A 25,588-nucleotide genomic window follows, 5' to 3' on the forward strand; every position below is an offset into this window, starting at 1 on the left:
GGAATGATGTCAGAGATGGCTCAAGAAAGTTTGCAGTGGGAATACATGGGCTTGTTTCTGTCCCTTAACATATGACCAACAACTTTTCACACATACTTGGTCCTGGGCTATAAAACCATATCTGAGGGGACACTGGGCCCTACATTCGCATCCATCATCACTGGAGGGCATGTACCTGTGGGAAGTGCTAGTGATGTAACCATCACCCCTTGCTCTCATGTGAAGTCTGAGTCCATGGCAAGTGGTTGTGACGGGTGGTGTAACCCTTGCTGCCCATTCTCCCTTTCTTCTCATGGATGATCATGGTCATTGACCACTTCATTAGTTCTTCTTCTTCTTTTTTTTTTTTAATAGGTTTTTATTGATTTCAGAGAGAGGAAGGTGAGAGGGATAAAAACATCAATGATGAGAATCATCAATCGGTTGCCTTCTGAACCCTTTCTCCTTCCCCAATGGGGATCAAGCCCATGACCCGGGCATGTGCCCTGACCAGGAAACAAACTATGACATCCTAGTTCATGGATTGATGCTCAACCACTGAGCAACCCTGGCTGGGCCATTAGCCCTTTTTGAGAGGTCAACCAGATCATGGTCCCAGGGGATTATCATATCAAAGATCTGCCTGGCAGCCAGTAAGATTGGCAAAGCCAATCTCACCACCTTCCTTTTCTTCTTTATGAAAGAATTCTAGAACCAGTCTTGTATTTCTGTACTGAGGAATATTTTCTTTGAGCTCTCTGGATATACTGAGAATGTTTTTCTCCTTGGACTTAGCTGAAATGGATGAAAAATAAGTTGGGGGAAGTGCTGACTAACTGACTCAAACACACTCCAAACAGTGTGTTCTTCATCCAGTGTTTCACTCTGTACAAGACAAATGTTTATAAACATATGGATCATGTCGTCATTTATATAATGTCAATATCATATCAACATACTAAATTCCCCTGAGACTTTTCCTTCAAAATAGGGAAAGAAAGAAAAAAGATTTTGTGAACATTTGGGTTGTTATGTCTTTCTTGAGTATTCTTTGGAATTCTCATCTTTATTTACAAAAGAGTGTTCTCTTTTTACCATAATATAAGTTTCACAAGAGCAGGGGTTCCGGTTATCTTACTCATTCCTATGTCCCTAACATCTAGAACAGTACCAGATGGATAGGAGGTATTCAGAAAATATTTCAAGTTTCAGTTGGACTTTTTCAAGTCAGATGGGCAAGCAAATTTGGGCCAGATCAAACAAAAAAGCATTGGCTCCTTTCATAGGGTTCAAGGTCTAATGGAACACAGGGCATGTGTGGAGGGTGGAGGGGAGGGGAAATAACAGAAAGTCTGCCTTATTTTCACTGAGTCAGGAAAGGTTTGAAGAAGTGAGATTCCACTAGCCCTACCTTTTATTTTTTAAAGCACACTGTTTGAAGTGTCGCCTTGGCAGTACTGAGAGTTAGGAAAAATATGAACAGCAGCACAGTGAAGCAAGTTTTCAAAGAAATACTTGCAAAACATTGTGGCTGCTGAGCCAAAGAAACCATTTTAATTTCCATGATATCATCAGCTGTTTTTTCCAGTGGTCTCCAAAGTGGGGATGAGACAATTCACTGAAGTTGGGAGGAAATTATTAAAACTTCAAGGCAGGTGACAAGAAACTGTTAGAATCTTTAAATTTGATATTGTGTATTTTTTACAAATGTACCCTTTATGTCCACACACACACACACACATACACTTCATAGATAATTACAGCACGTTACAATACACTATCAAAGTTTTTAGTGACAGATGAACATAATCACGAAGGGCTGAATGCCACTGACTACCCTTTTGTTGACATTGGAGTAATGTAATAAAAAAGGAGACTGATATTAATTAGATAAAATTACATGTACCTTTCTACCATTATCAACAACGACATAAATATAAATATGTTCATATTTTATATTGACCATACCAGGAGGTCACGGTTCAAATCCCGGTCAGGGTACATGCCTGGGTTGCAGGCTCGATCCCCTGTAGGGACATGCAGGAGGCAGCCGATCAATGATTCTCTTTCATCTTTGATGTTTCTATCTTTCTCTCCCACTCTCCCTTCCTCTCAGAAATCAAAACATAAAAAAATAAAAATAAATCTCCTTTTAATCAAAGCCATTATCCTTCTTTTAAAGAGATTAGCTATATTATCTGATCCCGTGTCAGCTTTATTTCCTTTCTCCTATCTCTAACTCCTTTCTTTTCCCATTTCATCCTGCCTTCTGTATTCTCTTTTCTCTTACATGTTCATGTAAGAATTATTGTTCTAGAAATGATAGCACCTCACCTTCATTAGAAAAAAGGAAACTGTCTGAGTTCACTGAGAAAATAAAGGAAATCTTGATTTGGGGTAAAGTGCAGGTTCATGTCAAACATTCTTGGGAATCATCTGCTCTGGAAGACCCTGAGCAGTCTCCGATCCTTGAAACAGTGTTTGTGCTAAGGGAACAGCTGCTCATTTGTTTATTGGAAATTCCCTGGAGACTGTGTCAATGAGAGAAAAATGTGGATCCTTGATTTGCTGATATTCTCCTAAAACTTCTCTCTCTTCCTCTCCCTTCCTCTGAAATAAAAAATATATTTAAAAAAGGAAGTTATAATAGAGTCATGGGCAGGCAAGTCTTGACTCTGTCCTAACTCTTATGATTTCTTACACCTCATACAGAAAACCTTGCTGGCAATGTATTTTGCACACCGTAAGCTACTTGCAGAAAAATATAAACTGGGGCGAGATTTCCTCTGCGACCCAAACTAAGTCAGGCTGTTTCTTCTTGCATTTGTGCAGAAAAATGTCTATTAATTTTTACTAGTTGAAGAAAAAGATCATTAGCAAAAAATAGAATCAATATCACCAAAGACTTTCCTTCCCCCCATCTCATGGCATGGCAAAGGCAAATATAAATTATTGCTATTTTTGTTATTAGTGTGGCTGAGAGGTTATTGCAAAGGGGTTACTCATGCAAAGTGAGGACAGAATGAGTAACACTGGAGTTGATGTAGCAGGAGGTTTCAGATTCTCCTTCAGGAATATCTAGGTGCACAACGCTGAGGAGACAACTCTCGTTAATGTGTCTTTATCACGCAGATGGATATTTGGTGTGGTTCTCGAACCTACCACAACGATCACAACATCCAGACAATTCCAGAAACTCCTGAAATAGTGTAGCTTGTGGATGCGAATCTCCAATATCTCTTCCACCACATAGTAGAGGATAAAGAAACAGAAGATAATCTCACAGGCTGCCAGGAAGAAATCGAAAGTCGTGACATATCGGATCAGCTTCACAGGCTGAAATTGCCAAGATGGAATCACACCGCCTGTTGCTGGGAATTCAACCAATAACCTGCAGTGTAATAAGAACAATTAAGACAGCAATGATAACATATGAATGCACCTGGGACAGTCCATCCATCTATTTTGTCCTTGCACTGGAAGGTAATCCAATTGCAATCACATGTCACCCCGAACTAGCGGCAAATGTTTATTTATCAAAGCCAATGACTCCAGACTTGCAGAATTTTATATAATAAAATGTAAAGATTTCCCAAGACCTCTCAGACTTAAAGAGATTATTCCTCCTCAATCTCCCTTTTACCTCTCTGAGTTTTACACTTTGAAAATGCTGTCTATACCTTTTTTTGTGTGTGATGTACAAGTTAAATAACAAACAAGCCTTTCTAGGCCTTTTATTAAATGCAGGTCATTCTATCCACATGTGTCAAACACAAGGCCCTTGGGCCAAATCCGTCCCGCCAGGCCTTGCAATGTGGCCCGCACTGCGCTGTCATCACTGCACTCCGCTGCGTTTCCATCACAATGACAGTTTATGACTGTTCAGTAAACCATTCGGCCCGCAATTTAGGCTGGATTTTAGATTTTGGCCCCTTCTCTGATTGAGTTCGACACCCCTATATTAGACAATGAAGAACATAAGAAGTATAAGTCATGCACTCAAAGTATGTATGTTCGGGCTGAGAATTGTATGTCTTGTTCATATACAAGAAGAGGGATGGAGTTTCCCATTCGTTCATTGAGTAACACTAACTAGCACTGAATAACTTATCCCGGGGGTACTTTTTGCTTCCCTTCCCAAAGCCTTACAGCAAGCATGTCAAACTCAAAGGCTAACACGGGCCAAATAAACAAGGTTTAAGTTTCTGTGGGCCGCAAAAGAACAACGTAGGTTTATTTTGAAAAGTATAGTATAAAAGAAGAGAACAAGAGCCATGATAAAATGAATGTTTTCTTCCTGACACTTGGCCTCTCTTCTCTGCTATATCTTTCCTACTTCAGGGGAAATCGTGTTTGCAGGGATTCCTTCCAAAACTGACCCAAGGTGAGTGTCAGTAATTCTGGATCTGGCAGGAGACTTATTTCCTTTCATAATTCTAAGTAACAGCTCACACCGTTGTATTGGCTGGGCTGCAGAAATATTCATTGTGGGCAGCATGTGGCCTGTGGGCCAGGAGTTTGACATGCTTGCCTTACAGCAAACAGGTGCTCAGTGAATGCCTGACTCCCCATATCCCCCATGTCTACTGAAGACATTGATCTCTAGGGGAAGCATAATTAAATTGAGGATGTTTCCTGCCAAACTGCCATTTTGTAGGTGTCACACGGAGAAAATTAAATGACTCCCTTAATGGCATAGCCTCTTTATCACACTAGAAACAGGATCGCTACTTCCTTAATTCTAAGACTTTTAAAGGACCTTTAGTCAGCATCAGGCATAACCACTTCTCCCATTACAGGATGGGTGAGCACACGGAGAGCCTGAGCATACAAGACTCACACAGGAGCAATAACCCAGTACGGGCAGCAAATTAGAATTGATCGTAGTCTTCTACTTTTTTCTTGACTATTTGAAACTCAAGAGAGCAATACTGAAAAGAAGAGCTTCATGACAGCCTCAGCACAAATTCATTAGGGCAGGAAGTAGCCTCTGAGGCGAGTCTCACCCCACATCTGTCCCCCCCTCCCCACAATGTAGACAACAGTAAAGGGAAATGAAGTAATATTCACTCCTAAAATACGGGAAGTGAAAGACATATGCAAGACTTTCTCTAAATAGGTAATTCCTTAAAAGTCAACCAGACTGTCTGCCTATTTCTGTCCTCTTCCCATCCTTGATGGAATCACTAAAACATGAAATAAAAGTTGTGATTTTCATTCATTTCTCTGATATTACTTTCTGAAAAAGTTGTTAAACAGAAGGAATGGGGAAAATGCAAACTGGCCATGTAATGCAGAGTTGAGTTTAGCCTAAAAAATGATAACAAAATAAGGATAGTATAGAATCCATCCTTATTTGGTGAGTAAATATACGTGCACGTAATTTATGTTGGCGGCGTTTGGGTGCTGGCAGCATGTCGTTCACCAGCATGATTAAAGTGGGTGAACCCCAAATCCCGTTGCCTATTCTACTTTTCTTTTTTATAGTACGTATTACCTTCTAATATACGCTTTAACTTATTTGTTTCTTTTGTTTATTGTTAATTGTCTATTACCTGTCTTGAGGTTGAATGCAAGCTCTTTATCGTCTTCATTGAAGTGTCCCAAAAGCCTAGAACAGTGCCTGGCACCACATTAAATGCTAAATAAATGTCCGCTGAATGAATGTATGAACAAGAGGCCCCAGACAAGTGAGTGGGATCTTTGTCAGCGTCCTCAGTGCCACTTAAGTAGTTATGATTGCAATGTCACAGGATTTATAGAAGGAACTTTGTGTGCCTTTGGTGAGTCTTGAGCAGAAGTAAGTACCTGAGTATCCTATTGAGCCCAGAAATAGCTCCTACCATTGTGCTCATGTTCTAATAGCAGGGGTATCATCTGAGAATGGGAAACTCAGGGAAATGAGTCAAGATTTGATGGCTGGGGATCCTGGTCAGGGAGCATAGAGCGTTAATAAGCCTCACAAGGGCTAAAAATATATGTTAATAAAACAATGCTGTTGGCATGAACTTGGACCAGACTTAAGATTATTCCCTCCCAATAAGACTTCGTTATCCCAATAAGACTTCAGTTTTCACTCCTCCCTCTCTATCAGCTCAGATACTTAACACTGTCACTTTGCCAACTTCAGGCAACAGTTTTCTGACCTATCTCCAGACTAGGATGTACCTACAAATCCATGAAAACGGGAGGGCTGAGTGGCCTTGGTACATACCTGATCACACAGAACAGATTAATGTTGGCGTTGTACACTGAAAAGTCAATAAAAGTTGCCCTGGTTCCTCGATCTAGCCAGACATTTTTCTTGAGACTAGCAATCTGAGTGGCTGTTTCCTCTCTTGTTCTTGACAAATCCAGGTAATAGCCAGCTCCACTGTAAGTTGCGATCATTCCCCAGTGGCTACTCCCATTCAAGTCTTTTTCGCTCGTGTAGATCCAACTAATTAAAAAACAAAATGAAAACAAAATCATGTAAAACCAGTGGAAGACTTGTGGTAATTACGAAGATGGCTGGTTCCTGGTAAGAGAGTATGCAATAATAAAAATATATATATATGTCTTACCGAGCTGAGTAAGGTGCTTGATATGGCATTCATAAGTGTTCTCTTATTTAATTGTCATAGAGTTATTACTCCCATTTTAGAGATGAGGGCCCTGGGGCTTAATGAGATTCAACTTAAGTCTCAGAGCTTTTGAGGGCAGAGTCAGGAACCTAGATCATGACTGTCTGTCTCCAGACCCTGAGCTATAGCCCTTAGAGTTCATATGGCTGCCTTCCCTGGGTACCTGTACCCTGGGACTAGATGACACAGGTGGGTGGGAAAGGCATCTTCAAGCTGGAGCCAGGCAGGGCTAGAGAAGTGCAAGGCACTCAAGCTAGCAGTTCAGTGTGGCTTATGTATGATGAGAACTCAAGTTCAGTGTCACTCACAGAAGTCAAGACTGTGGAGGGCAAGCATGGAGTCACCGGAAAGAAGGTTTCTAAGAGACTCAGAACAGGGTTAGTCTGGTGGCAGCAGGAAGGACTGGTGCAGTGAACAATAAGAGCTCATGTGTAGCAAAGAGTTCATGGAGCAGGTCCAAGATGGCCTTTCCTTAGGAAGACCAGTCTGCAGGGTTGAACTTGGCTGACATCTGGACCTTGACCGATAAATAGATCCCTGCACTGATAACAAACTCTCCCTGACTGGCAGGAGTGGCTCACTGTGCCCGAGCTGTCTGTACATACAAAGTGGCTTAGGCTAAACATTTGCTTTCCTCCTGGGAGTCTGGGGTTTTGGTATGTGCCAGGCAGAGGGTGCTTATGTGACCAGCACCCAGTTAACACCTTGGGTATCTACGAGCTTCTCTGACAGATAACATTTCACACGTGTTGTTACACATGGTTACTGGAGGGATGAAAACCATCCGATGTGAGGCTACTGGGAGGAGACTTTTGGAAGCCTGCCCTTTGTTTCATCTGAACTTTGCCCCATGTGCCTGCCCACACCATCTGCTGTTTTTGCTTTATGAGCCTTTCACTGCAATAAACAATAAACCTTAGCCATGCATATGAGAATATGCTGAGTGCTGTGAATCCCTCCAGTGAATCACTGGACCTGGGGGTGGTCCTGGACCTGCCCAGCTCAGTAAGCAGTCCCTGCAGTAACCAAGTGATGATCAGGCCTGAACCAGAGCGGTGATGGTGGAAAGGAGAAGGAAAGACAGACAGTGTCTCCACTGCAGTGACTGTCAACAGAACCTGCCAACTGATTTGTGTTAGAGAGTGGGAGTTTTTAAGCACTACTGAGGCTGTGGACTATGCCCCAGATAGAGTTTTCAGTACTGACACCAGACCAGGCCTTGAGATACGGTCTCATGGCCCCTTCCCAGCACGTAGGCCTTCTTTCATAGATCACTGTCAGCTTTCTGAAGAACAGACCCTGTAAACAACATAGTCATCAATGGCATGAATCTTAAGTTGCTTGAGAAAAACTGTTTTGTCTTGGATTACTTGTTCTGTAAAAACAGGATGTGGTTATAGGTTTAAAAGTGGTCCTGCACAAAGGGTCGCTGCTGCCCTCTGGACTCCCTGCGTGGAGAAAGGCAGAGGAGTCGCTGGTCAGCTGGCCAGCTGGCCAGGCTCCCTAAATTTTAATTGGTCTGGACTCCAGTGGTCGTTCACTTGTGTTCACTCCACAACAATTTGGAAACTGGGGCAAGTGACAGGGGATATCTCAAAAATGACTCTTCACTCTCTTTGGGGATAATGTGACGATGGTGGTGCCAGCAACAGGAGGAAGAGCAAATCTAGTAAGAAAGGGATGAGTTCAGTTTGGGGCATATTGAACTATAGCAGCTGGTGGGACATATAAAAGAATATAGATTTGTCTCTGTCCCTAGAATGTAAGCTCTGTGAAGACAGGGCATTTGATTCTGTTTTGTTTACTGCTGCTACTCCGGGGCATTGTTAGAAAAGGAAGACCTCACCTGGAACATGCGAGACACATGGTGACAGCGTATGTGTTGAAGAGATGATGAATCATCAAATAGAGATGAGAGTGCAAACCATCTGAATTTCAAGGGAAAGAATATAAAGAAAGAGTATACAGAAAGAAAAGACAAATCTGAATATAGAACCTTGGAGTAAGACAGAACAGGGGAGAAAAGGAGGGGTTACAGAATTAAGAGAGCCCAAGTTCAGTGTCACTCACAGAAGTCAAAAGAACAAGTTATCAACACTGGCCTACTCCGCAGAGAGGTTGACCAGGATGAAGACTGAGAACTGATCAGTGGATTTGTTAACTAGAGGTCATTGGTGGCTTCCAAGAGAGATCTCAAAAGAAGGGTTTTGAGCTTTGAGGGGTGACTCAATACTAAAGAAGTGGAGGTGGCAGTGAAGACTATTCTTTAGGAAGTCTAGAGTTGAAGGGAAGGAGAAATGGGAGTAACCTGAGAATCTGGCAGGATCAAGGGGCAACTTAGGTACAACAAGAAAGATCCACTTCAGGAGTCCACACTTAGTGGAAATCCCTTACACATCCATGCATCCAGTAGGCACTTACTGAGCATCTTTCCAGTCCAGGCACTATTGAAGGGTTTAAAAATACAGCAGTGAACAAAACAGAGTCCTTGCCTCTAAGAAGATGAAGACAGATGAGGAGCTGCAGGCGGCAAGAAGCCACCTTAACAATAATACTGACATGAAGGAAGAAAACACAGGCTTTGGTCAGGCTGGTTAAAACCCAGCGTGGTGCCATTTACTAGCTGTGGCCCTTTGGGTAAGCGAGCCTGTTTGTTCATCTGTACAATGGAGATGATCCCTATTTCAGAGTTGCTTTGTGAAGAGTCATAAAACCATTTCTTAAATAGCATCTGGCATGGAGTCCTGGTTGCACATGTTTCTCTTATTTATGACATGAGGTCTAGTTAAATAATGGAAACGGTACCATAGCTTAAGGGCACATTTATGCTTCGCAGGAACTAGAAAAAGGAGCTTTGGAAAGGGAAATCACTATCATAAAAAAGTCTTTTGAATTTAGTCCCTTTACTCTAAATCTCTGATTTTTACTAATTTCTTGTGGACCCTGATATTAAGCAGGGTGTGCATTAAATGACAAAGAATATGATCACAGAAAAGGTGTTTTTACCCCCACTGTGTATGAACAAATCTGGATTCTAGGAGCCTCAGTTTCCAGAAAAGGGGTCTAGATGAATGGTCAGAATTAGCTTAGAAAAGCTAAGATGGCAGTTCTCACCACAGTAATTCACCCAGGTCAGTGACCCCAGAGGCCCAGCTTGGGAAACCCTGAGAGTTCTCGTTTCTTTTCTTTTCTTTAAGGTTTAAATATATTTTATTGATTTTTTACAGAGAGGAAGGGAGAGGAATAGAAAGCTAGAAACATCGATGAGAGAGAAACATTGACCAGCTGCCTCCTGCACACCCCCTACCAGGGATATGCCCGCAACCAAGGTACATGCCCTTGACCGGAATCGAACCTGAGATCTTTCAGTCCACAGACCGACGCTCTATCCACTGAGCCAAACCAGTTTTGGCTAAGGTTTAAATACATTTCACTTTTATTGACTTTGAGAGAGAGAGAAAGAGAGAGATAGAAATACCTAGGAGAGAGAAAAATCATTGCCTGGCTGCCTTCTGTACGTCTCCCACTAGGGATTGAGCTTGAAACCTAGGCATGTGCCCTGACTGAATCAAACCAGCAACCTCCTGGCTCATGGGTTGACACCCAACCATCAAGCCACACTGGCTGGGCCTCATTTCTTTATGATCACTACAGTAATTCTAAAAATAATGAATGTCCTTAATACACAAGATGTTTTAATTACGTTTGCCAAAGAGCACACCAAATAAATTCCCTGTAAATATACACATTACAAATATACATTCAAAATCATAAACACATTTGAGAAGACAGAAAAACTGCCTCACAGGCTTATTACCCATTTTAAATAATTGCATTCTGAACAAACATTGATTTGTAAGCACTCATAAAAAAAAAAAACACTTCTACACCAGAAAATTTCCTAGAAATAACGCAGCGGATGATACTACTGGCTCTATAAAAATAAGATCCAGGCATCTCATCAGAAACTGCCAAAGGCCCAGTAGCTTCTTTCTCATAAACCATATGGTCAGAGATTTAGCCTTTTGAAAAATATTATTTCGAAGCCGAAAGGGGGTAAAAAGTAGAGAAATCAAAGGTTAGTTTGGCCACAACCTTAAATATACACATTGAAGAGTTTGTTAGGGCATCTTCTTAGGTGAAGGAGTTAGAGAATGAATGAATGAATGAATGAGCAAATGAACGAATGAACAAATGAAGAATGAATGAATGTCGGTGAGAGGCCAGGGCACACGGCCATGAGCCAGAAACACTTACGCGGTTCCATTCCTTGGACCAAATGGAGCCCTGTCTTCACTACTGACAGAGTAGACATCATAGCACTCTTTAATCTCATCTCTCAAGTCCTGGGGGATAGAACAGGATCCATTCCTGACTTTGAGTTGCCGTATCCGTGGCACCCCTAACAGGAGGTTCTCGTAGTAGATGAAGCTTCGGTTGTCAGCTTCAGTCCCGTCGCCGGGCTGTGTCTTCCAGTACAGCCCATCCAATAAGGCGCCTTCTGTGAACTGAAAGCACAGGGAACATTTTTGAAAAGCTCCAAGCTCCGTGGCTGCCTTGCTCCTTCCCGGAATGTGTGCATGACCAACAGTGTGGTACTCTGTGAACACAGCAGAGTGACAAGGGTAGGTTTTGCTGTCAGAGGGATTTAAGTTGGATTTTACTCCATCATTTGCTAGTTGGGAGGCCTGGGTTCCTGGGCTCTTGCACTGGTAAGTACATCTTTTTTATTTTCTTTTAAAATTATTATTTCATTTTTGTTAATACTTATCCAGGGATACTTTCTCATTGATTTTCAGGGAGAGTAGAAAAGAAAGAGAGACAGAGAAAAACACCGATTTGAGAGAAACAGAGCCCGGAAGGGGGAGGAGCCTGCAATCAAGGTATGTGCCCTTGACCAGAATCGAACCCAGGACCCTTTGCTCCGCAGGCTGAAGTTCTATCCATTCGGCCAAACCAGGTAGGGCAATGGACATCTTTTGTATAGTCACTACATCGATTTGAAAGGGGACGGTCTGGCTCTCAACAAACATACAAATATAAGGTTCAGATCCCAAAGAGGCTTAACCCATAGGGATTACCCTGCAGTTTTCACTTCACAGAATAAACAGGAACCAATAAATCCAATCTTTTCATATTTTTAGGTTTTGTTCTAGGTTTTGGAGGTTTATGTTTTTATTCCACAAATGGTTATCAAATGAAAGTGTCCAGTGAGGTAAATCCATGAAACCATTACATTTTATGATTATAATTTTTCTTATGGCAACACTTTTTACTGGCTTTAGATGGGATTTGCCTTTTATTATGACTATTGGCCATTCTCACTAGATTCCTGTGAGAATCACTTTGGCTATAGTTAATATTTAATATATAGACTATTTTCCTTATCAGGCTTTATAAATGAGATATATTCAAGGCACTTACAGTGTTACAGATGTTTGAACTTAAATTTTTTTTTTAAGTTTTAAAATTTTAAGTTTTATTGGGTTAAGACCTTTTTCTGTGTACCATAAATGTATTTTCAGAAAAAGATAAAACACAGGTTGACTGGTTTTCTGATGTTATATGCATATTAAACAATAGTCTTCAAATATATAAAAGCTACATTAAATAGTATACTTTTTCAGTCTTGATAGAATTGGAATTAATGCTTAAAATGGATAAGTGTATACAGATGTTTCATATATTATAGGATAAATATATAAATTAAATTTTTCTATATACAACTAAATCTGAGAGTTGGGGTAGTAATATAAAGATGAATTTTGTGCAATGCGTTTCTGTAAATGCTTTTCAAAATATTTGTTTTTGGCAGTGTTTTGTTTGCTGCCACCTAATTGCTAGGGTGCTATTGTTGAAAGCTTTAATTTTAAAATTGCAAGTGATATTTCAAATGAGTAATAAACAGTACATTTCTTTTTAAAAAAAAAACACAGAACACCTCACAAATTTGAGTGTCATCCTTGTGTAGGGCCATGCTAATTTTCTCTGCAGCATTCCACAGAACCATAGGTACACAGTGGGTGCTTACTAAACGAAAACTCTGATTTTTGCTTTAGGACTGAAGGTGGAGGGTGTGGAGGGAACTGTTTACATAAATCCACAGCCATGATCAACTTCACTTTCCCTGATTAAAAGTTAATAATTAATCACCATGCTTCAAAACGTGTTTGGAAAGGAAAAGACTATAGTTTTGATTACTATTCTGCCATCTGGTGGATCTTTTAATTGTTTGGATCATTTTCTAAATGGTGAACTCTTCAACCCTGCCCAACGCTGCTTTTTTTTTTTTTTTTTTTTAGAGCTTAGCATTTATTATCCTTGAATTCTGTGATCTGTGAGATGTTTCTTATTAATTTGCTTATCGGAAAGACATCTACCCATTCCCAGTGTCTTATCTGATGATCAACAGAGATAAACTGATTTGCCTAGGAAAATATTCGTATTACGCAAGTGTGGTTTTGGATGCCAAATATTTTCAGGATTTAAAACAGGTTCCTGTGATCCAGTTTCCTCTATCTTTATTAAAATAAACAGCTCTGATCCCCGGGTTTTTATAAGGATTTTAGATAGTATCTCCTCAGGAAGAAATAATCATTTTCTTCCCAATCCTGTACTGCCCCCTCACGCACAATTTCTGTACATTCTGAGCCCTGTATCTTCCAGATTACTTGGATGCTTCCCCTATGGTATCATTCCTTGCTTATCCTCTTCCACCACACTGGAATCTGTGACAATTTGGGAAGGGCTGGGTTTAATTTTACTTTAGAGATCTTTGAAAGAATGTGCCTGCAGGCACTGGTCTAGGGTACTTGCCATCATCAACAAAGACACACACATACACACACAAAGAGCAAGAAAAAGCAACTAAATTTTACACCATGGGCCTTATATCCTAAGAGATACTCAACAGATAGTTACTGGATCATGAACGACTGCATGAATGATAAGCCTGGTGAAGAAGTGCCCTTCAGGCTAAAATAAAGCGTGTACGTTTCTTACTCCCCGGCTATGGGAAATTCACCTGAACCAAACGGAGATTCGTTTACAACCTGGGGAACGTTAGTACTTACCTTGTATGGCTACTATGGCGATTAGATACGTTAAGATATGAAACAGTGTGATGCGAGGCTACATCCTTCTAGCCACCCGCGTGGCAGGCCCTGCAAAGGCTGCTTTCACTTATGAACTAAATGAACAATTACCAGGGACAGAGAGGAACTTTCAAAGCCATTGGTAAATACCTTCCAGAAGTCTTCCACTGAAGAAAGCGTTTTAAAGTTGGTTTTCTCCGCCTTGGACACGGGGGTGTCGAGGAAGAGCTGTGACATGACGCGTGTGTAGTAGTACACACTGGAGCTCATCATCCCGTAGGTCACTGCAACACAGAGAGAGCCCAGTGAGCTGCCTGGCTCCCACGCTCCTGGTGGGCGGTACACACCCTCGTCCCCTTCCCTCTCATTCTGGGGCACTCCCTGGATCCCAGGTTTAGAAAAGAAAGAAACTAACGTTGACACGTGGAAAACAAAACTGGCTGAGTCCTGGGCACTGAATTAAGATCAGGCGCTTCTATTTGACATTTGGGAATTCCAGCCTGCCTCTTCGCCTTCATCTCTCAGCGCTTCTGGGACGCTCATCTGCCCAGGTCCCCGCAGAGGCCACGCCGAGCTCGGCCCACGGCTGCGCACGTGCCACGGACTCTCCCGGCAAGAACGCGGGCAGGCCGTGTCTGCTTGTCTCCAGGTCAGCTCTCCATTCTTCCTGCCCTGCTCTGTGAGTGCCCCGGGGCTGACCCCCATAGACCGTGCCACACTGGGTCCCTGGCCAATACGGGGCTGAACAGGTTTGGAGGGAGAGAATGTCTCCCCTCCTCCCCTCCTCTCCATCCCCTCCCCACCTGGATGAAGTCTGTCAGGCGACTCTCGAAGCTCGGCCATGGCTCCTGGGGAAATTCTTTTCCCACAGCCACACTAGGTTCCTGCCATGCCATTCCCTCCCCTTCTCCTCAGTGCCCCACGTCTCCTTGTTCTTCTCCACCACTCTGCCACACCTCTACAAACAGTCCCTTCACTAAACTCTCTAGTCACCACTTCAAGGTTTTCACCTCTGCCCCTTCAGGTTGCTGACAGGGACAGCCACATCTAGCTCCCACCTATCAAATCTTGTTTGAAACCCTCTAAACTCAAGCTCCATCCTGGCCACGAGGGCTGGCTGATTTTACCAGCCCATTCTGAAAAGTCCTGGAGGAAGGTGGGAGGGTAACTTACAGGCTTAGCAGGCCACAGATCAGGGTTTGAATCTTGGTTGTGCCTCTTACTTGCTATGTAACCTGGCAAGTTGCTAAAACTTTCTGAGCTTAAGTTCTCAATGAGCTATTCCACAGGATTTTTTGGTGCTTCAATAAAAATAATAACTAAAAATTATCTAATTCAGTCCAATAATGGTGGTTCATCCTCCCTAATCAGATTGTTATAACATATCTATTAAAACTGTCAGCACTTCAATGAATACTATCTTATTCTGGACTCTGATGATTGCAGGTGTAATATGCTATAATTCCTATAAATAGCAGACACAAAGCTTCCAGAGGAAACACATTTTATACTTCTTTTGACCACAGTTCTCAACACCCAGCCGATGAATAATGCTTAGCTAATTTTATAATAACCTCAAGCTTCATAAAATGCATTTAAAACCTTGTTTTAAATGATTTGGGATTAAATGATATTTAGTAAAATCTCTCTCTCACATAATTCCTTTTCCACCTGAGCATCACAGAAAATTTAGATTATTAAAAGAGAGGAGTGGAGAATAGCGACCTAAACAAAAGTCCATGTCAAGCATCCATGGGAGCAGGAAACATGCCTAATCCACATGGCGTGTGTCTGTAGTCACATAACATCTGACTGTGAAAAGCGGCAGGGCTGCTATCTGCCTGCCAGTGAGAGATGGATGGAAATGCAGGCACCCTCTTAAAGAACAACATACAAAATTTCATATGCAGCCACTCACCTTGGGCTCTGGAAGAGGGAGGGCAGAGTGGACAGCAGCTGTGTGAGCAGAAGCCAGGTTTGGGGGCTCTGGAATTGGAGCTCAGAGGGCAGCCAGCCCAGTTTCCCATGCTGAGTTAATCTCTCACTCTGTAGAGGACATCTTTCTCCAGTGAGCCTTGCTATCCAGGCGATATTTGCCTGGGGGGAAGGCTGTGGGAAGACCTCTTGCCCCACCTTGTGGTCAATAGCCTGAGGCTAATAAGAACTGAGTGTCAATGAGAGGGCAGGCAGGGTTTCTGGAGGCTTTGAGTTTTTGCCTGATGTAATCTGAGGCCTGGGGCTAGGAAAAGCAGATGCTGGTGCACACCTTGATCCTTTCCAAAGGAATATAGCCCCAGCAGAGGGAGCCACAAGCTATGGATTGCTGATAGCTCCAAAACAAGAGTACTCACAACCAGTCACAAACAGTGTTTGACATTATCCTGTACTAGAGATTGGGAGTTGTAGCAGATTTACCTAATACACAGACTCAGACCCAGACAAACAGCAAAAATTGAAAGACAAGAAGACCAGCCCCAAATGAAAGAACAAGATAATTCTCCAGAAGAAGAGATAAATGAAATGGAGATAAGACATTTATCAGACATAATGTTCAAAATAATGATGACAAAGATGCTCAACAGCTTGAGAAAAGATACAGTAACTATGAAGAATGGCATAGCACTAATAAAGAACACAGTGGAAGGAGTACACAGAAGATTAGGGGAAGCTGAAGGTTGGATCAGTGAATTAGAAGACAGGGTAGAAAAAAAATCACTTAATCCAAGAACCAAAAATAAGAAATGATTAAAAAATAGGAGGCCAGCTTAGCTGTGGGACAATATGAAACATAATAGGTGTGCCATAAGGCGAAGAAAGTGAACAAGGGATAGAGAACATGTTTGAAGAAATAATGGCAGAAAACTTCCCTAACCTGGAAGGACTTGGAGAGTATTATGCTAAGTGAAATAAGAGAGTCAGAGAAAGACTAATATCACATGATCTCATGCATATGCAAAGTTATGCAAGTTCAGGAGGTACAGAGAGTCCCAAGCAAGAAGAACCCAAATGGGCTTATGCCTAGACACATCATAATTAAAACGCCCCAAATTAAAGACAAAGAGAGAATCTTAAAGGCAGCAAGAGAAAAAGCAATTTGTTACCAACAAAGGAGCACCCATAAGGCTGTCAGCCGATTTTTCATCAGAAACTCTATAAGCCAGAAGGGAATGGCATGAAGCATTCAAGATAAAGAAAAGCAAGATTCTGAAACCAGGATTACGATATCCAGCAAGGATATCATTCAAAATAGATGGTGAAATAAAGAGCTTCCCAGAAAAAAAAAAAAAGGGTGTGTGTGTGTGTTGGGGGGGGAACTAAAGGAGTTTGTCACCACCAAACCAGCACTGCAAGAAATGCTAAAGGGACTGCTGTATGAGAAGAAAGAGAGAGAGAGAGAGAGAGAGAGAGAGAGAGAGAGAGAGAGAGGGAAAGAAAGCGAGCGAGAGAAATGGAACTACATCAAAATAAAAAGCTTCTCCATAGCAAAAGAAGCCATCAACAAAACAAAAAGGGAGCCCACTGTATGGGAGACCATATTTGACAGTGATACATCTGATAAAGGGTTAATATTCAAAATATATAAGGAACTCATACAACTTATCAAAAGGAAGACAAACAATCCAATTAAAAAATGAGCAAAAGACTTAAATGGACGCTTCTCCAAAGGTCACAAGACCTATGAAAAAATAGTCAAAGTCACTGATCATCAGAGAGATACAAATTAAAACAATGAGTTATGACCTTACACTTGTCAGAATGGCTACCATCAACAAAGAACAAGTCCTAGTGAGGGTTTCCTCGAAAAATTAAATATGAAACTGCCATTTGACCCAGTGATTCCACTTCTAGGAATATATTCTAAGAAACCTTAAGCACCAATCAGAAAGAATATATGCACCCCTGTACCCCTGTGTTCATAGGAGCACAATTTACAATAGCTAAGATCTGGAAATAGCCCAAGTGCCCAGCAGTAGATGAATGCATAAAAAACCTGTTGTATATTTTTACCGTGGAATACTATGCAGCAGTAAAAAAGAAGAATCTCTTACCCTTTGAGACAGCATGGGGGGAGGGGGACCTGGAGAGTACTGTGCTAAGTGAAATAAGCGAGTCAGAGAAAGACAAGTATCACATGATCTCACTCATATGTGGAATCTAATGAACAAAATAAACAGTTGAACAAAATAGATTTAGAGACATAGGAGCATGGAACAGACTGTGGAATCTCACAGGGAAGGTGAGTGGGTGGGTGGGAAGAGATCAACCAAAGATCTTGTATGCATATATGCATAATCCATGGACACAGATAATAAGGTGGTGAAAGCCTGGGGTGGGAATCTGGGGGTGGGCTATATGGGGGTAAATGGGAAAAAAGGGAACATATGTAATATTTTCAACAATAAAGATTTTAAAAAAGTAATAAGACACTCCTTCCTAACAAATAACTAATAATTAGTAAGAAAAAAACCAACAAGAAGACGTATTAGATAGATGGATGTTGTTCATATAGACATACTTTTTAGCTTAATAACTTATTTTATCTTAAATTCCCAATTGGATGGGCAAAGTTTCAGAAAATGTAAGAAGTCATCCCCAGCTAAAGCTCAATAAGAGCTTACTAGTATTAGTAAGAATCAGTGTGGAGATATGAAATAAATCAATATTCAATTTCTTAAAATTATAAATATTGAAATTTTGATGTTTCTTTAACTTTTATGTTCAACTCACAAATCTTTCTATTTTTTTTTAATCTAGTAAATAATAATTGTTTTTAAGGAAGCTTTCAGCATCCAGTCAATTACATTCAAGGGGGTCAATTTTAATGTAATCTGAATGGCATTATCCAAGTACTGATTACATTTTTATTCTTTCCATTTAAATAGAAAGGGTCTCTTTCTAAGGTTGGTGCGAATTTTTAAGCATTTCCAAGTGTACCCTATAAAAATGAACTCTTTTTCTGGAGGAATACATAAGAGGTTCTGGTGGTCACAAATCCGTTTCCTTATCTGTTCTCATAAAGGGCTTTAGAGCTACAGAACTCTATCACCCAACACTCTTTAAATTCAAAGGATAAATCCATTGACCGGCACTTTGAGACAAATGGTTTCTAAGACTCACTTCTGGCTAAGGCTTCCCTCCCATCCCCTCGCAGAGGATGCGGGGATATATTGAAAGAAGAGAGGAAAAATACAGAGATTGGTCTGCAGTAAGTTTCCTGTAGAGTAAAAATCTGGTGATTACTGAAGAATGAAGGCATTCACACCTCACATCTAAATATGAAAGGAAGGGACTATATTACATATGCCCATAAAAGCAATATTAGGTGACATTGTAGTTTCTGAAAGTTACATTAGGGAAGTCATTTTTCTAATTATTGTTAAGAAATCTAATGCAAAAAAACCCTTTTACTTGGTTTCTTTGTATGGTGGCAGGTTACCACTTGCTTCTCAGCGTGAAAATGGTCAGCACTGGCAATGAACTGGCCAATCAGATAACGCTGAATTTTAATTAATGTTTACTGGAGAAGAGAGAAGAGAGTTTTACCAAGTTCTAAATTGGAATTGAAAACAGAGCAGAGGACCTTCTAAATTAACCCTTGTGGTGCATAGACGATTCCTTTTAACTACGGTTTTGACGGGTCAAACACTCCCAAACCTTTTCCTCCACTGGAAGGAAACGTTCTACTCACAGACACACAGGACGATGAGAAAGAGGAGGTAGGTGGCCAGCTCCCGCAAAACGCTTTTCAGGTACTTCTCTCGGTTCGTGTTGCTTTCCTCCATAAGTCTTGTTCCCCAGAGACCTTTAAAGTAATAATAATAAAAGATGTCTTTTTTCTTTTTCTTTTTAACCTTATGAATGGCAAAGGAAAAACATAAAATAGATAGTATAACCTTTAAGGGAGACTCTCCCATCTATTTTTTTTTTTTTTTAGCATGCTCTGAATGTAACTGGGAAATTGTTTTAGCAGGAGTACGTTGTAAAAATTTAGCCAGACAACAGGAAATGAGGGCAGCTTACGAGAGAGATTAAGTCACTGCATGTACATCAGATCTTCCTATATGGTAAAACTTAGTACATGAGGAAACTACATTGCAAATGATACCTCTTAAGTCACCCCTGAGGAAAAGAAGTCCTGGTTGGAGCATCATTTCCCTTATTGGAACATCTATCAAGCTTCTAACACACTGGCCTAAAATCTCTGCCTTCTGCCCTTTGTTTAAAAAAAAAAAAAAAAAAAAAAAAAAAAAATATATATATATATATATATATATATATATATATATATATATAATTGATTTTTTTTACAGAGAGGAAGGGAGAGGGATAGAGAGTCAGAAACATTGATGAGAGAGAAACATAGACCAGCTGCCTCCTGCACACCCCCTACTAAGGATGTGCCCGCAACCAAGGTACATGCCCCTGACCAGAATCGAACCCGGGACCCTTCAGTCCACAGGCCTATGTTCTATCCACTGAGCCAAACCGGTTTCGGCTGCCTTTTGTCCTTTCAAGGAACTGTAGTGACCGACTACACCAAACATGCTTAGTTTAACAGATTTTTAATGTGCCCATTAACATACACGCTTCAAATAAAAAGCAACAACGTAGCTGACTTCTCTCTTTGGAGAGTAAAATCAGCGACCATGTTCCATATTTTCGCAGATGGAAAAAGTGTTGGGCAGGCTGAGCAGAGATGACATAACCTCCGCGAGCTTGCTGGAGAGAGTTACTGCCGTTTGGGGCTGGCAGACAGCCGGGGTGGCCGTCCAAACCCCTCATTAATGAATGATGTGGTCAAGTCACATTGCCGGTTACTCGGAAGAGCCTTAAATGTTTTCCCAAAAAGGACAGACTCCCCAGTCCTTCCAGTTAGATTAGGCTGGCTGCTGATGGAAGCCAACCTGGCCCCTGGCTGCCTTACACTTTTATTCCACAGACTTTAACCCCTTCTGTCCCTGGGGTTCACACCAGCCAGCCACACAGAGAACAGAGGACAAACGGTGTATGGCCTTCCACTGCGAAGAAATGACTTCATCGCTGGTGTTTATGTATTCTTAAGTCTTGTAATAATACATTAGTTCTGCTCCTAAATTTGAGCACTTCATTTCCTTTCATTCCCCCCCCCCCCCAAATTTCCTTTAGGAAAATCAGCGTCTGAATTCAAAGACACTGTGTTACGCATCACAGATTTCACCACGCTGAAAGTGGAGCATAACTTATGACCAGGTTCACTCCTGCCAAGATCTGGTAGTTGTCAGGGAATTACTCACCCCGAAGAAATGCAGCAAGCAGAATGTTTGTTCGCTGAAACTATCGTATTAAAGAATTATTACAAATTTATATGACATGGAAAATTACAACTCGGAATAACACAGAGGCAGCCAACTGTTCGGCGCAGTAGCCCTGGACACAACCACACCGTTTCTTTGGGTAGATTTCCTTGGGAGGCCAAGATATACACTTAAGTAGAGACTGTCAGTCTCTTTATCATCAGGAAAGATTGTGGCCTGGCCTCCAGGGGACAGTGATTTCACTCTTTCCTATGGTTTATAAACAGTTACACATTAAGGAACAATCATGGTTCTTAATATTTACAAATCGTACTGCTTGACCTGCAAACAGAAAAACCAAACTCCTTTCAAATTTTACTCAAAGGAAACTTGCAATGCTCTATGGCAATGAAAGCCCTAGCCCAGTGGTCGGCAAACTCATTAGTCAACAGAGCCAAATATCAACTGTACAACGATTGAAATTTCTTTTGAGAGCCAAATTTTTTAAAACTTGAACTTCTTCTAACGCTGCTTCCTCAAAGCAGGTCGTGGTATTCTGTGGAAGAGCCACACTCAAGGGGCCAAAGAGCCGGATGTGGCTCGAAAGCCGAAGTTTGCCAACCACAGCCTAGCCCTTAGATGAAACATTTAAAAAAAAAAAAAAAAAAAGTCTTTTTATTTATCGAGTAAGCTCTTATATATTATCTTTTTATGCATTTACTTTTCATAAATGACTCTAGCTCCTCAAAAAAATTTCATGAATTGCCCCACTGGATGTGAAGGTTGGGTCTATCTCTCTCAGGGTCCAGGGACCTCTTTACATTCTGATGGATGAGAAACGGCTGCATCCACAAAAAGAAAAAGAAAAAAAAAAGTGGCTGTTGCCACCTCCTTCCCATGTTTACAGTGCTAACAGAGTAAGAATGGTTAAACTTGGCATTCACATCCTAAATGACAGCACTCTTCAAACTCAATTGTTGTCTTTTCCCACAATGCCCCCCCACTGTGGAGGGAGTGCCTGTCCAGCACTCCAGGCACCCATGGCCAGTACATAAGGTGTCAGCAGCTGTTAGGGAGAGCGTGACATGAGGGGTGGACATGTGTTTAAGAGGGTGCTGAGTTAATGGCAGAACCCCAAGTTGGAGCACATCATTCAGACAGTGTCTATTCCCTTGTGCAGTGTCATTGATATGAATATGGAGGAACTCAGACATAGATAATGCAAAGCACAAAGCATGTGCCAAACATAAACAACTGATTTTTGAGAGAGAAAAAAAAGCCATCTTTGCATTTATTTTATCCAAATACTTCCAAACTCTTTTTATCTTGCAATATATAAAAAAAATATCAGCGAGAATGATCTAATGAACTCTAATGTATCTCTCACCCAGCTTCAACTATTATCAACTCAACACCAATCTTGATTCATCTATACCAGGTGTGGGGGACCTTTTTTCTGCCAAGGGCCCTTTAGATATTTATAACATCATTCTCCAGTCATACAAAATGATCAACTTAAAAATTAGCCTGCTATATTAGGTCAAACATTTAATTAGTATCTCACCCCTAATGCCTTGGCAGGGCCAGAACAAACGGTTTCGCTGGCTCTGTACGGCCCACCGGCTGGCGATCCCCATCCCTGTTCTAAATCCTCACCCATCCCTCTCTATTAAACCTAATCCCAGCTTTCCTATCATTTCATCTGTAAGTATTACAGTTCCATGGTGAAAAGATTCAGTGTGGATCTTTTGCCTCACATTAACCCTGTCCCATCAGAAATACACCAAAGCCGATGACTTTATTGATTATGACAAGGTACAATGTAGGGATTTGGAGTCAGCGTTGTGTTCAAATGAGGGCTCAGCCACTCATGAGCTGAGGCCTTCCCTAATGTCATGAGCCTCCAATTCCTCGTCTGAAAATGGAAGAACAGTACTTCTTTGCAGGATTGCTCTGGGAAGAGAAATAAGTGTAAAACATGTGGTGGTTGGGACAGGCCTGTCTATGCTCCAGAAACAGGTCTATCTATAAAATGCCCTCCTTCCAAAGCCTAAGTGTCAGAGTGGGGTATGGACTTTGAGTTCATTCTGAACAGTCTGACTAAATGCTCACGGCATCTATAATAATAAAAGGGTAATATGCTAATTAGACTGGACGCCTTCCAGACGTCATTCTGGTCGTCCTTCCTGACAAAGTTGGGGCTGGAGGGAAACCAGCCTGGTCAGGGTGCCTGCCAGTAGCCAAAGGAGGGAAACCAGCCGGGTCCGGGTGTCTGAGGGAAGCTGGTGCTGGCACTTGGGAGAAGGAAGGCCTATTCTTGCACAAATTTTCTTGCATCAGGTCTCTAGTTTATATAATAAAAGAATCCTGTTTTTGTGCCCATGTGGGCCTTGTTTAGAAAGATAAATACAATCCTCCCTAATATTCACTGGAATCATGGGGGCACCTTCCGAAAGAGAAGTGACTTTGTATTACGATTGGTCCACTTTTCAAATAGTCAGTTGCTGCCTTCTATCACATTGGCCCCTGAACCTCTCCAGAGGTGCAGACAAGTATACGCCACAGCTCCTCCCAGTTCCGACCTGCAGATTCCATAGACAATCATGCTCACGTAGCTCCAACTGGGATTTTTCTTTTTTCCTATAAACCTATTTGACCTGTTTAGGTTAAAGATACCAAGCATGAACATGGGTTTCACTCTAGAACAGGCTCTTTTCTGAACTCTCATGGGGAGGTGGTCCATAATTCTGATGGTTTCTGTCCATTTAATTTAACTTCCTTCCATCCAGTTCACATGCCCTTGTTGTACCTTTTATCATCGTCTTGGTTAGACCACTCCATACCTGTTCTCCCAGCAAACAGTGCTATCCACTTTACCCTACTCTCTACATTCTTGCTAGAATCATCTTTAGATTGACAAGTGATCATATCAGCCCATTGCCTGAAGCCCCCATTGGCTTTAATTGTCCTCAAGAAAAAGTATCCAAGAGCTACTGGCTTGCTTGATCTTACTTCTGCTATTTGTCCCTTGTCCGTCCCCGTCTGCCCCCTGCCTTCCTTCAAAACATAACGTGTAACCTGTTTCACCTCCTCTGGCCTTTCTGGGTTGAGCTGGTCCTCTCCTCTTTGCGTCCCCCCCCCCCCCCCCCCCCATCTGGAACCTGCCACTGCAATTATTTACTTACATCTCTGTTTCCCTTACTGAACTCAGAGCTCCTTGAGTTGGATTATTGTATTATTCATCTCTGTATCCTTAATACCAAGCACAAAGCAGACTCTTCATAAACGTTGGCTGCATAAATTCTGTTACCAGCATAACTTTATCAGAGAGTAGTAACCCTCCAGAGAAAATAATCCTTACAGCAATGAAAATACAAAATCTCATTTATGCAAATAAAAACGGAAAAGGACAAATTGATGAAGTGAGGTTTAGATTAAAATAAAGAGAAAATCACAATAGCCAAAAGATGAAAACAAAATATGGTACATACAACAGAATATTATTTAGATATCAAAAGGAATGAAGTTTGGATGGTTAAACCTTCAAAGCATTATACTAAGGTAGTGGTTGGCAAACTCATTAGTCAACAGAGCCAAATATCAACAGTACAACGATTGAAATTTATTTTGAGAACCAAAAACCGACTTTCGCATGGGCCATGAAGTTTCAATCGCACTATATGTGTGGGCCCGCATGTGGCTCGAGAGCCACGGTTTGCCGACCACTGTACTAAGGGAATAAGCCAGACATGAAAGGACAAGCACTGTATGATTCCACCAAAACCTGAATACTGAAATTCAGAGACAAAAAGTAGAATAGAGATTAGCAGGGGCAGGAGGAGGGAAGATGAGGAGTTATTGCTGAACTAGAGGCCTGGTGCATGAAATTCATGCATGGGGGTGAAGGGGGGTTCCTTAGCCGGACCTGCACCCTCTCCAATCCTGGACATCAGTCTTGCAATCTGGGACTGCTGGCTCCTAACTGCTCACCTGCCTGCCTAATCTCCCCTAACCACTCTGCCTGCCTGCCTGATCACCCCTAACCACCTCTGCCTGCTGGCCTGATCGCCCCTAACCGCCTCTGCCTTGGCCCCCACCACCTTGGCTTGGTCTGGAAGGAGGACCTGACAACCGGAAGATGTCCAGTCTATCAGGTCTAATTAGCATATTACCCTTTTATTAGTATAGAAGGGTAGAGTTTCTGTTTGGGATGATGAGAAAATTCTGGAAGTGGATAGTGATGTGACAACATAGTGAATGGGAAAGGAGGTATTACTTGTTATAGCAGCTTAGCCTGCCCTAACCAATACAGCTAGTACTTTATGATTTCTCAAAAAAGAAAAAAGAAAAAAAGCATACCAGTAGATCTCTAAAATAATAAGCAGAAAATGACTTTAACAAGTTGGTACACAAATTTACCCAGAAAACACATTCAACGTTGGAAATTCAGAAAATTGAATAGTTCATGTAGAGTATCAAATTGTATCTTTGCACTGAAAAGAGTTTGCTAAGATGAAAAGAAAACAAGATCATTGGGGGTACCTCTAAGTTTGGGGCAGTCTTTAAATTTTTCAGCCATCCTTCACTTCCTTCGGTCCAGGCCCTCAGCACCGCGTTA

At 41.5% G+C, this 25,588-nt stretch overlaps 1 protein-coding gene and 1 pseudogene across 1 annotated transcript in view; both read right to left on the reverse strand.

Annotated features, from left to right (window-relative positions):
- The window catches only part of PKD2 (polycystin 2, transient receptor potential cation channel), a 58,253-nt gene that overhangs the window by 28,953 nt on the left and 3,712 nt on the right, over positions 1-25,588 (reverse strand). The window contains exons 2-6 of the mRNA XM_036454239.2: positions 19,386-19,499; positions 13,847-13,980; positions 10,860-11,110; positions 6,194-6,418; positions 3,142-3,370 (exon numbers count right to left, since the gene is read on the reverse strand). Coding sequence (XP_036310132.1) covers positions 3,142-3,370; positions 6,194-6,418; positions 10,860-11,110; positions 13,847-13,980; positions 19,386-19,499 — 953 coding nt within the window. The remainder of the gene's footprint in view (positions 1-3,141; positions 3,371-6,193; positions 6,419-10,859; positions 11,111-13,846; positions 13,981-19,385; positions 19,500-25,588) is intronic.
- LOC118710134 lies at positions 12,529-12,629 on the reverse strand (annotated as a pseudogene).

This window comes from Pipistrellus kuhlii, unplaced genomic scaffold, assembly GCF_014108245.1.
Source record: "Pipistrellus kuhlii isolate mPipKuh1 unplaced genomic scaffold, mPipKuh1.p scaffold_m20_p_1, whole genome shotgun sequence".
Taxonomy (NCBI): Eukaryota; Metazoa; Chordata; class Mammalia; order Chiroptera; family Vespertilionidae; genus Pipistrellus; species Pipistrellus kuhlii.